We start from the raw sequence: 16,428 nt of genomic DNA, 5'->3' as shown, positions 1-16,428 counted from the left end.
CATGGCTGATCTGTCGTGGCTCAGTTCCACATTCCCGCCCTCTCCCCATAACCCTTAATCCCCTCTCTTATCAAAAACCCATCAACCCGCGTCTTAAAAATATTTAGCGAGGCAGCCTCCACCACTTCAACGGGCAGAGAATTCCAGAGATTCACCACCCTTTGAGTGAAGAAGTTCCTCCTCAACTCCGTTCTAAACCGCCCCCCTTTTATCTTGAGGCTGTGCCCCCTAGTCCTACTGTCTTTTTTGAGTGGGAAGAGTCTCTCAAACTTACCCGACCGTGCACCATAACCCTTAATTCCTTTACTGTTCAAAAATCTACCTATCCTTGCCTTAAAAACATTCAACGAGGGAGCCTCAACTGGGCAGGAAATTCCACAGATTCACAACCCTTTGTGTGAAGAAGTTCCTCCTCAACTCAGTCCTAAATCTGCTCCCCTTATTTTGAGGCCATGCCCCCTAGTTCTAGTTTCACCCACCAGTGGAAACAACTTCCCTGCTTCTATCTTATCGATTCCCTTCATCTTCTTATGTGTTTCTATAAGATCTCCCCTCATTCTTCTGAATCCCAATGAGTAAAGCCCCAGTCTACTCAGTCTCTCCTCATAAGCCGACCCTCTCAACTCCGGAATCAACCTATTGAATCTCCTCTGCACCCCCTCCAGTGCCAGTATATCCTTTCTCAAGTAAGGAGACCAAAACTGTACACAGTAACTCCAGGTGTGGCCTCACCAGCACCTTATACAGCTGTAACATAACCTCACTGTTTTTAAACTCCATCCCTCCCTTACTATTTCCAATTTCCACCCAAATGGATTTAACCTTTTGTTTTCATAGAACCAACATCATTTCTCACTGCCAAACTGATGTCATCCTTAAATATCAGAGGTACAGAGTATATGAGTGAGGGTGTCTTGCTGCAGTTATACAGAGCCTTGGTGAGGCCACACCTTGAGTATTGCATGTAGTTTTGAACTCCTACTCTGAGGAAGGAGATTCCTGCTATTGAAGGAATCCAGCAAAGGTTCACCAGACTGATCCCCAGAATGACAGCACTGACATATGAAGAGAGACTGGATCGACTGGAATTCCGAAAAATGAGAGGGGATCTCACAGAAACATCAAATCCTGATTGGACTGGACAGGCTGGATGCAGGAAGACTGTCCAAGGATAAGGGGTAAGCCATTCAGGACTGAGATGGGGAAGAACTTGTTCACTCAGAGTTGTGAACCTGTGGAATTCTCCACCACAGAAAGCTGTTGGGGCCAGTTTGTTAGATATGTTCAAGAGGAAGCTGGACACGGCCCTTGTGGTTAAAGGGTTCACGGGGTATGGAGTGAAAGTGGGCCTGGGATATTGAGTATGATCAAATGGCCTATTCCTGCACCTATTTTCTAAGTTTCACCCACTGCCCACCTGCCCCTGGTGCTCCTTCTGCCCCCCACATCCACCCCCAGCTCCTGGCACCCCCCATCTAGCCCCTGGAGAGCCCCCCCACCTGAGTCTCTGGAGGCCCCCTCCAACCACCCACTGACCCGCCCCCCCCCCCAGACTCTGGAGGCCCCCTCTGCCCAATTCCTGGCATACCCCCCCCCTTGCCGCTCACTCTCAGTGCCTGTGTTCTGTGCTGATATTTCTCAGGGTGGTGTCCCAGCTTCTCACTGAACTGGACGGCCTTCATTCTGCTGCTGGTGTCTTTGTGATGGGAGCTACCAACAGACCTGACCTGCTGGACCAAAGCCTTCTCCGGCCTGGCAGGTAGGTCCTCCCCCCATTCCGATCAGCCACTAACTGGGCTCACGGGCTCCTGTTACTTAGGGGCAAGAGTCCAATGTTTGTGGTTTGCAATGGTGTCTCAGCCCTGAGTAATCAATCAGTGATTCTCTTTGGAACAGATTTGATAAGCTGCTGTATGTGGGAGTGAGTGAAGATCGAGAATCTCAGCTACGGATCCTGAGAGCAATAACTAACAAGTGAGTAATCACAGAGACTGAGAGAGGAGCACACAGAGGGGCAGGGATGGAGGGGGAGGGGGGAAGAGGAACAGAGAGAGGGGGGGACGCACAAACAGAGGGGGAGACGGATGGACAGAGGAGGGAGAGAGGGGGGCGGACGGAGAGGGAGGGTCGGAGGGGGACAGGGAATCAACGGACAAGGGAGGGGAACGGACGGGGGGGGGGGATCGGAGGGAGGGGGATGGACGGAGGGGGGGGTGAGATAGAAACAGAGGGAGAGGGTTGGACGGAGGGAGAGAGACAGGTGAGTGGACACAATGAAAGAAGTTCTCATGAGATCTGTTACACCTGAACAAAGCATTGATGAATTTGACACAGTTTTTGTAAGATTTAGGACTGAGTTGAGGAGGAAATTCTTCACCCACAGAGTTGGGAATGTGTGGAATTCCCAGCCCAGTGAAGCATCCCTTTCAATAAACTTGTTATTGGTTTGAATTAGCGTGTGCAACCCACACCTCGGGGGCAGGGCGGGAGGGGGTGCCACCGAGGGGGGGGCGGGGCCAGAGGGGGGCACACCGCGGGGGCAGAACCAGAGGGTTGTGCCATGGGGGTGGGTTGTAGATCTCTGTTATGTTGCAGGTTTGTGGGGGTGTATGTGGCGGGGTTGGGGGGGGTGTATGTGGCGGGGTTGGGGGGGGTGTATGTGGCGGGGTTGGGGGGGGTGTATGTGGCGGGGTTGGGGGGGGTGTATGTGGCGGGGTTGGGGGGGGGTGTATGTGGCAGGGTTGGGGGGGTGTGTGTAGCCGGGTTGGGGGGGGTTATGTTGCAGGTTCGGGGGGGGGGTGTGTAGCCGGGTTGGGGGGGGTTATGTTGTGGGTTCGGGGGGGGGTGTGTAGCCGGGTTGGGGGGGTTATGTTGCGGGTTCGGGGGGGTGTATGTAGCCGGGTTGGGGGGGTTATGTTGCGGGTTCGGGGGGGTGTGTGTAGCCGGGTTGGGGGGGTTATGTTGCAGGTTCGGGGGGGTGTGTGTAGCCGGGTTGGGGGGGGTTATGTTGCAGGTTCGGGGGGGGGTGTGTAGCCGGGTTGGGGGGGGTGTATGTGGCGGGGTTGGGGGGGGGTGTGTAGCCGGGTTGGGGGGGGTTATGTTGTGGGTTCGGGGGGGGGTGTGTAGCCGGGTTGGGGGGGTTATGTTGTGGGTTCGGGGGGGGGTGTGTAGCCGGGTTGGGGGGGTTATGTTGTGGGTTCGGGGGGGTGTATGTAGCCGGGTTGGGGGGGTTATGTTGCAGGTTCGGGGGGGTGTGTGTAGCCGGGTTGGGGGGGTTATGTTGCGGGTTCGGGGGGGTGTATGTAGCCGGGTTGGGGGGGTTATGTTGCAGGTTCGGGGGGGTGTGTGTAGCCGGGTTGGGGGGGGTTATGTTGCGGGTTCGGGGGGGTGTATGTAGCCGGGTTGGGGGGGTTATGTTGTGGGTTCGGGGGGGGTGTATGTAGCCGGGTTGGGGGGGGTTATGTTGCGGGTTCGGGGGGGTGTATGTAGCCGGGTTGGGGGGCTTATGTTGTGGGTTCAGGGGGGGTGTGTGTAGCCGGGTTGGGGGGGGTTATGTTGTGGGTTCGGGGGGGTGTATGTAGCCGGGTTGGGGGGGTTATGTTGCAGGTTCGGGGGGGTGTGTGTAGCCGGGTTGGGGGGGTTATGTTGCGGGTTCGGGGGGGGGTGTGTAGCCGGGTTGGGGGGGTTATGTTGTGGGTTCGGGGGGGGGTGTGTAGCCGGGTTGGGGGGGGTTATGTTGCGGGTTCAGGGGGGGTGTGTGTAGCCGGGTTGGGGGGGGTTATGTTGCGGGTTCGGGGGGGTGTATGTAGCCGGGTTGGGGGGGGTTATGTTGCAGGTTCGGGGGGGTGGTGTGTAGCCGGGTTGGGGGGGGTTATGTTGTGGGTTCGGGGGGGTGTATGTAGCCGGGTTGGGGGGGGTTATGTTGCAGGTTCGGGGGGGGTGTGTGTAGCCGGGTTGGGGGGGTTATGTGGGTTCGGGGGGGTGTATGTAGCCGGGTTGGGGGGGGTTATGTTGCGGGTTCAGGGGGGGTGTGTGTAGCCGGGTTGGGGGGGTTATGTTGTGGGTTCGGGGGGGTGTATGTAGCCGGGTTGGGGGGGGTTATGTTGTGGGTTCGGGGGGGGGTGTGTAGCCGGGTTGGGGGGGTTATGTTGTGGGTTCGGGGGGGTGTATGTAGCCGGGTTGGGGGGGTTATGTTGTGGGTTCGGGGGGGGTGTGTGTAGCCGGGTTGGGGGGGTTATGTGGGTTCGGGGGGGTGTATGTAGCCGGGTTGGGGGGGGTTATGTTGCGGGTTCAGGGGGGGTGTGTGTAGCCGGGTTGGGGGGGTTATGTTGTGGGTTCGGGGGGGTGTATGTAGCCGGGTTGGGGGGGGTTATGTTGTGGGTTCGGGGGGGTGTATGTAGCCGGGTTGGGGGGGTTATGTTGTGGGTTCGGGGGGGTGTATGTAGCCGGGTTGGGGGGGTTATGTTGTGGGTTCGGGGGGGGTGTATGTAGCCGGGTTGGGGGGGGTTATGTTGCAGGTTCAGGGGGCAGGGGATGGCTGTGTTTTCCTGATCTGACTGTCTGTCTTTGGCAGGTTCAGGTTACACCCCAGTGTGAATCTGAATCAGATTGTCGAGCAGTGTCCCCCCTGTGTGACCGGGGCTGATCTCTACTCTCTCTGCTCAGATACCATGATGTCAGCCCTAAAACGCAAGATTCACCATATCGAAGAAGGTTTGTCTAAACTCCGGGATCTCTCAGGAACAGGAGGAGGCCATTCAGCCCCTCGAGTCTGTTACACAGGAACAGGAGGAGGCCATTCAGCCCCTCGAGTCTGTTACACAGGAACAGGAGGAGGCCATTCAGCCCCTCGAGTCTGTTACACAGGAACAGGAGGAGGCCATCCAGCCCCTCGAGCCTGTTACACGGGAACAGGAGGAGGCCATTCAGCCCCTCGAGTCTGTTACATGGGAACAGGAGGAGGCCATTCAGCCCCTCGAGTCTGTTACACGGGAACAGGAGGAGGCCCTTCAGCCCCTCGAGTCTGTTACACAGGAACAGGAGGAGGCCATTCAGCCCCTTGAGTCTGTTACACAGGAACGGGAGGAGGCCATTCAGCCCCTTGAGTCTGTTACACAGGAACGGGAGGAGGCCATTCAGCCCCTTGAGTCTGTTACACAGGAACGGGAGGAGGCCATTCAGCCCCTTGAGTCTGTTACACAGGAACGGGAGGAGGCCATTCAGCCCCTTCAGGGTGATCCAGGAACAAGTGTATAATACCTGAAGACCCAGCTGAGTTAAATTTCATTTTGGCCCAGTGATTAATACTGCCATTTATTCAGAACATTGTGGTTCAAATCTCACTTCAGGCCAAGATTCAGCACATCTTACCTGGGGGGGGGGGGGGGGGGGGGGCAGCGGTGGCACACAGCCGGGGCGGGGGGGGATACACTGCCCCAGAGTGGTACACAGCCTCGGGGGGGGGGGGGGGGGGGTGGGAGGTGGTTACACTGCCCCAGAGTGGCACACAGCCTGGGGGGGGGCGGGGGGGGATACACTGCCCCAGAGTGGTACACAGCCTGGGGGGTGCAGGGGGAATACACCACCCAGGAGTGGCACACAGCCTGGGGGTGGGGATGAAGAGGGTGTGGTAGAGTGGGATTGGGGTGGTGAGGGTCCGGCGAGGGCACTGCGGTCACAGCTGTATATTGTGTCCCGGATTGCTAATTGTCCCATTTTGCCCTCAGGTTTGGACACTGAACACTCGGAGCTGCTTCTGATGCCCGAGGATTTTCAGAGTGCCCTCACCACATTGCAGCCCTCAGTCTCCCAGCAAGAGCTGCACAACTACAGACTGATACAACAAAAACTGTCAGCCACGTGACCAGCACTATCTGCATGGGAAGATCCCAAACCAGGAACTAGGGGCCTTTCTGTTTGGTGCAGGTTTAGGAAGTTCCTGTATAGGACAGGAACGCTGGTGTAAGAACAGGAATTAAATTGTAGTAGGGCACTGGGGGAGGAAACCTTCCAAGTGGAGCGGATGGATTTATGGGGATGTGTGAGGAACTGTCTATCTGATTGGGGGGGGCAGGAGGTGCATCATTCCTGCAACATCTGGATGGGAACAAGTGCTCCAGGTGGGAGGAACAGCTGGCTGGGCAGAGGTGATGTGTGTGCAGAATATCTAGATGAGAACAGTTCATGGACTGAGGGTGACTCAGTGGTTAGCACTGCTGCCTCACAGTGCCAGAGACCCGGTTCGACATTGTGCGGAATCCGCGTGGATTTCTTCCGGGTGCCATAAAACATTAGATAAGGGTCAGGGCTGGAGGGGGGGACTGGTGTTAAGATGGCAGCGTGGGCTCGTTGGGCTGATGGGCCTGTTTCCTGGGCTGTTTCTGTTCTTTGTTTTTGTTTGTGCTCCGGGTTCCTCCCAAAGTCCAAAGGTGTTAGATTGATTGGCTGTGCTAAATTGATCCTAATGTCAGAGGGATTAGCAGGGTAGGTGAGAGTTACAGATATACTGGGTGGGATTGTGGTTGGTACAGACTTGATGGGCTGAATGGCCTCCTTCTGTCCTGTGGGTATTCTGTGATGATCTGGATGAGAACAGGGTGTGTGTGTGTGTTCAGGAACTGCTGTTTGAAGGTAATACAATGGAGAAGAGACACACTTTGTACAACATATATCTGCATTGGAACATGTCCCACACCATTAACATCCGGATCGGATCTGGAACAAGTTTCTGTGAAAAGTGGGGATTTTTCTGATTTGTACCTCCAGGAATTGAGCTCAGAATCCAGCACTCGCAGCCCAGGCCTGCAGCGTGTACCCAATATAAGATACACTGCAGCAGGCGGCCATTCAGCCCATCTAGAATCAGTGTGTACCGTCTACAAGATACAAGGGCACGGGAACACCACCCCTGCAAGTTCTCCAACTCACTCACCATCCTGACTTGGAAATATATCACCGTTCCTTCACTATCACTGGGTCAAAATCCTGGAACTCCCTCCCTAACAGCACTGTGGGTGTACCTACACTTCAGGGACTGCAGCTGGTGAAGAAAGCAGTTCACCACCACCTTCTCGGGGCACTAAATACTGGCCAGCCAGCAAAATGGGCATCATATGACTCAATTTCTAAAATGAAAATGTTTTGGAATGTGGAGTCTGCTATTCTCTGAATTTGATGAATTTAAAAGGTGGAAACAGTCTCTCTGTTCTCAAACAATTAAATAAAGGAGAAAACGAGGGATTATTTGAGTGATCAAAGCTGCAGCAACTGGTGGGGAAATGGGAGATCAGATTCAGAGAGAAATAGTAATGTTTGTTCACAGGAAACTGTACAATTCTCTCAAAGCCACTGAACAAACTCAAAACCAGCAGAAAATCTCATGGAATTGTGAAAATGTTTCATACGCGGGGCGGGGGCGGGGCTGGTTCATGGGGGTGTGGCCAGGGCTGGTGGGGGTGGGGCTTGTTTGTGGGGGCGTGGCCGGGGCTGGCGGGGGTGGGGGCTGGCAGGGCTGGGGCTGGCTGGCTGGGGTGGGGGTGTGGCTGGGGCTGGTGGGCGTGGCTGGTTCGCAGGGGCGTGGCTGGGGTGTGGGCGTGGCCAGGCCTGTCTGGCTCACGGGGCAGGCTGGCAGGGGTGTGGCTGTCTTATGGGGTGTGGGTGTGGCTGGTTGGGGGGGTGGGCGGGGCTGGCTTGGGAGGGTGTGGGCGGGGCCGGCGGGTGGGGGTAGGGGTGTGGGCGGGGTGCAGGTTAAAGAGATGTGTATTGTCTCCAGACAGGACAGTTAGTGAGATTTTACAAACCCAGGCAAGTCCTGGGGGTTACAGATGGGTTCGTGTCGCACTAAGATCCCGGTTGAGGCCGTCCTCCTGTGTGCGGAACTTGGGTATCAGTCTCTGCTCAGAGACTCTGCGCTGTCGTGTGTCGTGAAGGCCGCCTCGGATCAAACCCACTGTTGTAAAATCACAACCAGGGAAAGAATGTTAAAACATTAAAAACAACAAAAACAGAAACATCCCTTTATTTACTACTTTATTAAACACACACATAGAAGCTTCCAACATTCATCCCACATTCTCCTTTATTCAAATCCAACATTCTAAACTGGGGTGAAAATAAAACATTGAAACAAAGAAAACCGATTCAGACAGTCGCCTTCATTCTTCCTTCTTCCAAACTGGAATTAAACTCAAAACAGAAGTAAATTCAAGAAATCTTCTAACACTTCCTCAGCCTCTTTGAAATTAAAACAAAGTGTAAAGCATTGCATTTATTACTCGCAATAAATACTCCACAAAAACATAGAACATTCCAGCGTAGTACAGACCCTTCGGCCCTCGATGTTGCGCCGACCAGTGGAACCAATCTAATGACCCTCTAACCTAAACTATTCCAATGTTATCCATATGCCTATCCACTGACTATTTGAACACCCTTAAAGTTGGTGAGTCCACAACTGCTGCAGGCAGGGCATTCCACGCCCTTACTACCCTCTGAGTGAAGAACAAACAACTCCTGCTCTCAATCTAATGCAACAACAACCATCTACATTCAACAAACAACCAGATCCCACAAACACACAAATACAAAACCTAAGATTTCTCCTTAGGGTCTCTTATCTGGTCCATCTTTAATTCTAGATGCCCGTTCTACTAATTCATCCTAGTTCTGCAGACTAAGAATTCCCATTTTTAAGGATTTTTTGGTGAACTGGTGGCAGCTGTTCTTTAAACACTTGTAAAAAAAACTCTATCTGTTTGGGCAGGTTTGGACATTCCCGAACATTCTTGATAAACTCCCCAAATTCAGAAGCTTCTCATAAATTTGGTTTCTCTTTTCTATTTCTCTATTGTGTGATTCCAACAGTTAAACTTTTGCTTTGTCATCAGCCCATTTCTCACCCGAGACTGAGACTTGTTCAATTAATCCAGCCAATTAGTGAACTGAGAGAACTCCAATTTTCTTACTTCTGTCTTTCCTTTTCCAACCATTTTCATTGTTGGTCTAACGGATGAGATGAGTTCCGCCCCCTTTTCTCAGTTGTTTAATGAATCTGTCCCTCTCAATCATTTATTCATTCATCAGGGATCCTGGGGGTTTCCACTGTCTCTGTGAACCCACCATAATACAGATAAGTTTGTACTCACCACCTGGAGACTTCTCCCATCTCGCTCTCTGGACTACCAGACTTCTCCTAGAACACAAACACAAGTGGGGATTTAAACATTATGAGTTCCAGCAGGAATCACAATTCAAAGTTCCAATTCCAGCCAGACTTCCAGGTCTTCCTTCCTGGGTCATGATTCAGCCCCAGATTTACTCTGGAATCAGTCCTGATTCCTGCAGTCAGGACACAGACTTCAATCCGGTCACGATTCAAACCCCCTCTGCAGCAGTACCGGTATCCCTGTCTTTGAAGTTATTTGTGTGATTGTGGCTGTCCCAGCAGGACCCTTCCTGTTAAAAGCCGGTATTGCGTTCTGCCATCAGCAGCTGTTAGATCGGTATCGTAAACTACCATCTGTGTAACAATGTCCATCTAACACAAATAGGTAAGATTTACAAAGACTACAAAATAACAGCCACATTAAATTATCTGTCTTTATAAAAATGAAAGTTAAAGCATTTAATACACGAACAAATAATTGATATTAATGCCAGGAACAGTGTAAGCTAAAAGAGATCAATCATGATGAAAGGTTATGTTTGTGACATATTCTAGGTACAAAATCTATTCACCCTTTCCTACTTAACCCACCAACACCTCCACTTTCTCAGAAGACTAAGGAAATTTGGCATGTCAGCTACGACTCTCACCTACTTTTAAAGATACACCATAGAAAGCATTCTTTCTGGTTGTATCACAGCTTGGTCTGGGCTCCTGCTCTGCCCAAGACCACAAGGAACTACAAGAGATTGTGAATGTAGCCCAATCCATCACACAAACCAGCCTCCCATCCATTGACTCTGTCTACACTTCCCACTGCCTCGGCAAAGTAGCCAGCATAATTAAGGACCCCACACACCCCGGACATTCTCTCTTCCACCTTCTTCCATCGGGAAAAAGATACAGAAGTCTGAGGTCACGTACCGACCGACTCAAGAACAGCTTCTTCCCTGCTGCTGTCAGATACTTGAATGGACCTACCTCGCATTAAGTTGATCTTTCTCTATATCCTAGCTATGACTGTAATACTACATTCTGCACCCTCTCCTTTCCTTCTCTATGAGCCATAGTGTGGCGATGCCAGCGATGGATTGGGATAAACACAGTAAGAAATCTCACAGCACCAGGCTAAAGTCCAACAGGTCTATTTGGTAACACAAACTTTCGGAGCACTGCTCCTTCATCAGGTATCTTTGGCCGTACGGTGCACAAGAAACAATATTTTTCACTGTATACTAATATGTGTGACAATAAATTAAATTAAGAGAATTGTACACAGTATTCCAAATGTGCCCTTACCAATGTCTTGTAGGGTTGTAACAGAATATCCCAACTCCTGTACTCAATACTCTGACCGATGAAGGAAAATGTACCAAATACCTTCTTCACTCTATCCACCTGTGATTCCATTTTCACGGAGCTATGAACCTGGATCTCTGTGTTCTTTAACTCTCCCCAGCGCCCTGCCATTAACTGTGTAAGTCCTCCTTGGTGCAGATAACATCAACATTGGTAACAATCTACCAAAATGCATCACCTTATATTTATCTAAATTAAACTCCATCTGCCATTGGTCAGCTCACTGGCCCAATTGATCAAGATCCCATTGCAATCAGAGATAACCTTCACATGTCCATTATGTACAGGGTGGCACAGTGGGTTAGCATTGCTGCCACACAGCACAAGGGAACCGGGTTTCATTCTCGGCTTGGGTCACTGTCTGTGCAGAGTTTGCACTTTCTCCTCGTGTCTGTCTGGGTTTCCTCCGGATGCTCTGGTTTCCTTGTACTGTCCAAAGCCGTGCTGGTTACGTGGATTGGCCATGCTAAATTCTCCCTCAGTGAACCTGAACGGGTGCCAGAGTGTGGCGACTAGGAACTTTCACAATAACTGCATTGCAGTGTGAATGTAAGCCTACTTGTGACTAATAAATAAAAATTCTATAAAATTTATGCCACCAATCTTAGTGTCATAGAACCATAGGACATTACAGCTCAGAAACAGGCCTTTTGGCCCTTCTTGTCTGTGCTGAACCATTTTTCTGCCAAGACCCACTGACCTGCACCACACCCCTCTCATCCATGTACCTGTCCAAGTTTTTCTTAGAACATTGAACAGTACAGCACAGAACAGGCCCTTCAGCCCTCAATATTGTGCCGAGCTGTGTCCAATCCCAAGATCAAGCTATCCCACTCCCTATCATTCTGGAGTGCTCCATGTGCCTATCCAATAACTGCTTGAAAGTTCCTAAAGTGTCCGACTCCACTATCACAGCAGGCAGTGCATTCCACAGCCCAACCACTCTCTGAGTAAAGGATCTACCTCGGACATCCCTCCTATATCTCCCACCATGAACCCTATAGTTATGCCCCCTAGTAACAGCTACATCCACCCAAGGAAATAGTCTCTGCACTCTGAGGCAGGACTTACCCTTCACGAAACCATGCTGACTATCCTGGATTAAGCTGAATCTTTCCAAATGGTCGTAAATCCTGTCTCTCAGGACCTTTTCCATTAACTTACCGACCACCAAAGTAAGACTAACTGGTCTATAATTACCAGGGTCATTCCTGTTTCCTTTCTTACGAGAGGAACAACATTTGTCACTCTCCAGTCCTCTGGCACAATCCCCGTGGACACTGAAGACCCAAAGATCAAAGTTAAAGGCTCCGCAATCTCATCCCTTGCCGCCCAAAGCATCCTAGGATGTATCCCATCTGGCCCAGGGGACTTATCCACCCTCAGGTTTTTCAAAATTGCTAATATATCTTCCCTCAGAACATCTATTTCCTCCGGCCTGTATCATGCACTCATCCTCAAAAACATGGCCCCTCTCCTTAGTGAACACTGAAGAAAAGTATTCATTCATCACCTCTCCTATCTCTTCTGCCTCCATGCACAAGCTCCCACTACTATCCTTGACCAGCCCGAACCTCACCCTGGTCTTTCTTTTATTTTTCACATAAGAATAAAAAGCCTTGGGATTTTCCTTTATCTGACCCGCCAAGGACTTCTCATGCCCCCTCCTAGCTGTCCTAAGCCCTTTCTTTAACTCATTCCTAGCTACCTTGTAACCCTCAAGCCATCCAACTGAACCTTGTTTTTTCATTCTTATATACGCTTCCTTTTTCTTCTTGACAAGGCATTCCTTTGTGAACCATGGTTCCCTCACTCGGCCATTTCCTCCCTGCCTGACTGGGACATACCTATCAAGGACATGCAGTAGTTGTTCCTTGAACAAGCTCCACTTTTCGTTTGTGCCCATACCTGACAGTTTCTGTTCCCATCTTATGCTCCCTAATTCTTGCCTAATCACATCATAATTACCCCTGCCCCAATTATAAACCTGCCGTGTGACCCTATCCCTCTCCATTGCAATAATGAAGGACACCGAATTGTGGTCACTATCTCCAAAGCGCTCTCCCACAAACAAACCTAACACTTGGCCCGGTTCATTACCCAGTACCAAGCCCAATGTGGCGCCATCTCTTGTTGACTTATCCACATATTGTGTTAGGAAACTCTCCTGCACACACTGTACAAAAAGTGTCCCATCTGAACTATTCGACCAAAAAAGGTTCCAATCAATATTTGGAAAGTTAAAGTCACCCATGATAAGAACATAAGAACATAAGAAATAGGAGCAGGAGTAGGCCATCTAGCCCTTCGAGCCTGCCCCGCCATTCAATAAGATCATGGCTGATCTGTGGTAGCTCAGTTCCACTTTCCCGCCCTCTCCCCATAACCCTTAATCCCCTCTCTTATCAAAAACCCATCAACCCGCTTCTTAAAAATATTTAGCGAGGCAGCCTCCACCACTTCAACGGGCAGAGAATTCCAGAGATTCACCACCCTTTGAGTGAAGAAGTTCCTCCTCAACTCCGTTCTAAACCGCCCCCCCTTTATCTTGAGGCTGTGCCCCCTAGTCCTACTGTCTTTTTTGAGCGGGAAGAGTCTCTCCACCTCTATCCTATCCATCCCATTCATCATCTTATACGTCTCAATGAGATCTCCCCTCATTCTTCTAAACTCTAACGAGTACAAGCCTAGTTTATTCAGCCTCTCCTCATAGCTCAACCCCCTCAACTCCGGTATCAGCCTAGTAAACCTCCTCTGCACTCCCTCCAGGGCCAAAATATCCTTGCGCAGGTGCGGCGCCCAAAACTGCACACAGTACTCCAGCTGCGGCCTCACCAATGCCCTATACAGCTGCAGCAAGACCTCCCTACTTTTATATTCAATCCCCCTCGCTATGAAGGCCAGCATCCCATTCGCCTTCCTGACCACCTGCTGCACCTGCAAGCTGGGTTTTTGCGACTCATGCACAAGGACCCCGAGGTCCCTCTGCACCGTCGCCTGCTGCAGTTTTTCGCCACGTAAGTAATAATCCTTCCTACCATTCTTCCTACCAAAGTGGACCACCTCACACTTGCCAACATTAAATTCCATTTGCCATTTCCTGGCCCATTCGCCCAGCCTATCTAGATCCTTCTGCAGACTCTCCACACCCTCCGCATAATTTGCCTTTCCCCCAATCTTGGTGTCATCAGCAAATTTCGACACCCTGCACTCGGTTCCCTCCTCCAGATCATCTATATAAATGGTAAATAGCTGAGGCCCCAGCACCGACCCCTGGGGCACTCCACTAGTCACCAACCGCCAATCCGAATAGCACCCATTGACCCCCACTCTCTGCCTCCTATTTGACAACCAATCCTCTATCCACGCTAACACCCTACCCCCAACTCCATGTCCCTCGACCTTCTGCAATAACCTCTTGTGAGGTACCTTGTCAAACGCCTTCTGAAAATCCAGAAAGACCACATCCACCGGCTCTCCTCTATCCACTGCCCTAGACACATCCTCATAGAACTCCAGTAAAATTGTCAGACACGACTTCCCTTTAATGAAACCGTGTTGCGTCTGCTCTATCAAGCAATTCCCTTCAAGATGCCTCGCAATTTCCTGCTTAATGACGGATTCTAACATTTTACCTACCACAGACGTTAAACTAACCGGCCTATAATTCCCCGCCTTTTGCCTGGCACCCTTCTTAAACAACGGCGTAACATTAGCCGTTTTCCAATCTTCCGGCACTTCCCCGGAATCCAGCGACGTCTGGAAAATAACCACCAAGGCATCCACTATCACCTCTGCCATTTCTTTCAGAACCCTCGGATGCATTCCATCCGGTCCTGGGGACTTGTCCACAATCAGCCCCTCCAGTCTGTCGAGCACCACCTCTCTAGTAACAGTAATGTCATTAAGACCCTCCATTCCTAACTACCCTGTGACCTCCACACCTATCCATAATCTGCTTTGCCATTTCCTCCTCCACATCTCTGTTACTATTTGGGGGCCTATAGAAAACTCCTAACAACGTGACCGATCCTTTCCTATTTCTAGCTTCAGCCCATATTACCTCAGTTGGCAGATCGCCCTCAAAATGCCTTTCAGCAGCCGTTAAACTATCCTTAATTAACAATGTTACTCCTCCACCTCTTTTACCACCTTCCCTACACTTACTGAAACATCTATACCCCGGAACTGCCAACAACCATTCCTGTCCCAGTTCTAACCATGTCTCCGTAATGGCCACAACATCATAGTCCCAAGTACCAATCCACACTCCAAGTTCACCACCTTATTCCTGATGCTCCTTGCTTTGAAGTAGATACACTTCAACCCACCATCCTGTCTGCCTGTACACTCCTGTGACCTTGGTACCTTCCTCATAAGAACATAAGAACATAAGAAATAGGAGCAGGAGTTGGCCATCCAGCCCTTCGAGCCTGCCCCGCCATTCAATAAGATCATGGCTGATCTGAAGTGGATCAGTTCCACATTCCCGCCCTCTCCCCATAACCCTTAATTCCCTTGTCTATCAGAAACCTATCTACCCATGACTAAAATATATTTAGCGAGGCAGCCTCCACCACTTCAACGGGCAGAGAATTCCAGAGATTCACCACCCTTTGAGTGAAGAAGTTCCTCCTCAACTCCGTTCTAAACCGCCCTCAGTACCTCAGTGCCTCACAACTCTGAACACTGGCTTTTGGACGGCAGCTCATTTTCCCACCCCCCTGACAAATTAGTTTAAACCCCCCCCCCAAAGAGCCGTAGCAAATTTTCCCCCCAGGATACTTTTAAATGTTAAAAGTGACCCCACATTTACCACTTTATCCGGCAGCTCATTCCACACTCCCACCACTCTCTGTGTGAAGAATCCCCCCCTAATATTCCCTTTAATGTCTTATATAACCTTACCATAACACTCCAACTTTTATACTTGATACTCCAATTTATAAAGGCCAATGTTCCAAAAGCACTCTTTACCACCCTATCCACCTGTGACGTCACTTTTAGGGAATTCTGTATCTGTATTCCCAGATCCCTCTGTTCAACTGCATTCTTCAGGTTTGGTTGAAAGGAAAATTGTCAGGGGGAAGGAGGATCCGAGTGGGCCTGGAGGGTTGGATTGCGTATGTTTCAATGCGAGGAGTGCGACGGGTAAAAGGGATGAGCTTAGGGCCTTGATGTTCGTGAGGAATTTAGATGTGGTGGCAGTGATGGAGACGTGGTTAAAGGAAGGGCAGGACTGGCAGCTGAATATTCCTGGGTATAAGTGTTTTAGGTGTGACAGAGAAGGGTTGAAGAGAGGTGGTGGGGTGGCGTTGGTAGTTAAGGAGCACATCACAGCAGTGCAGAGGGATTGAGTCGCTGTGGGTGGAGTTGAGGAATAGGAAGGGAGCGATTACTATGCTAGGGATGTACTATAGGCCACCCAACAGCTCAAGGGCAGTGGAGGAAGGCATTTGTAAAGACATTTTAGATAGGTGCAGAAAGAATAGGGTGGTTGTAGTGGGTGACTTTAATCTTCCTGGAGTGGATTGGAAGATGCCTAGAGCTGGGGGTTCGGATGAGGAAGAATTTGTAAAATGTGTGTTGGAAGGGTCCCTGGAACAGTACGTAACTAGCCCGACTAGGGAGGGGGCTATACTGGATTTAGTTTTGGGTAATGAGCCGGGGCAGGTGGTTGAGGTTGAGGTAGGCGAACATGTGGCTAACAGTGACCACAAGTCCATCTACTTTAGGATAAAAATGGAACAGGATGAGTGCTGTCTGAAGGGGAGGGTGCTGAACTGGGGGAAGGCAAGCTATAGCCGGATTAGGAAGGTGCTGAAGGAAACTGACTGGGAGAGGTTGTTAGCGGGTAAGTTCACAGTTGGCAAGTGGGAGGCTTTCAAGGGCAAACTAAAAATGTT

The 16,428-nt window shown here is 50.7% G+C and overlaps 1 protein-coding gene across 1 annotated transcript; it reads left to right on the top strand.

Moving 5' to 3' along the window:
- The first annotated feature begins 777 nt into the window (after nucleotides 1-777).
- LOC145340171 (peroxisomal ATPase PEX6-like) lies at nucleotides 778-7,240 on the top strand. Its single transcript, XM_080184603.1, has 5 exons — nucleotides 778-1,178; nucleotides 1,643-1,759; nucleotides 1,897-1,974; nucleotides 4,574-4,713; nucleotides 5,727-7,240. The coding sequence occupies exons 2-5, from the start codon at nucleotides 1,704-1,706 to the stop codon at nucleotides 5,861-5,863; spliced, it is 411 nt and encodes a 136-aa protein (XP_080040729.1). The 5' UTR covers nucleotides 778-1,178; nucleotides 1,643-1,703; the 3' UTR covers nucleotides 5,864-7,240.
- The last annotated feature ends 9,188 nt before the right edge of the window (nucleotides 7,241-16,428 follow it).

This window comes from Carcharhinus amblyrhynchos, unplaced genomic scaffold, assembly GCF_965287045.1.
Source record: "Carcharhinus amblyrhynchos unplaced genomic scaffold, sCarAmb.v2.hapA scaffold_816, whole genome shotgun sequence".
NCBI lineage: Eukaryota > Metazoa > Chordata > Chondrichthyes > Carcharhiniformes > Carcharhinidae > Carcharhinus > Carcharhinus amblyrhynchos.
The sequence above is the reverse complement of the archived record's forward strand: the minus strand, read 5'-3'. Positions and strand labels throughout refer to the sequence as shown.

Coding starts and splice junctions, on each gene's coding strand:
- LOC145340171 (XM_080184603.1), top strand. CDS start 1,704: ATGGGAGCTACCAACAGACCTGACCTGCTGGACCAAAGCCTTCTCCGG. Junction 1,975..4,573: donor CTGAGAGCAATAACTAACAA/GTGAGTAATCAC, acceptor TGTCTTTGGCAG/GTTCAGGTTACACCCCAGTG. Junction 4,714..5,726: donor GATTCACCATATCGAAGAAG/GTTTGTCTAAAC, acceptor TTTTGCCCTCAG/GTTTGGACACTGAACACTCG.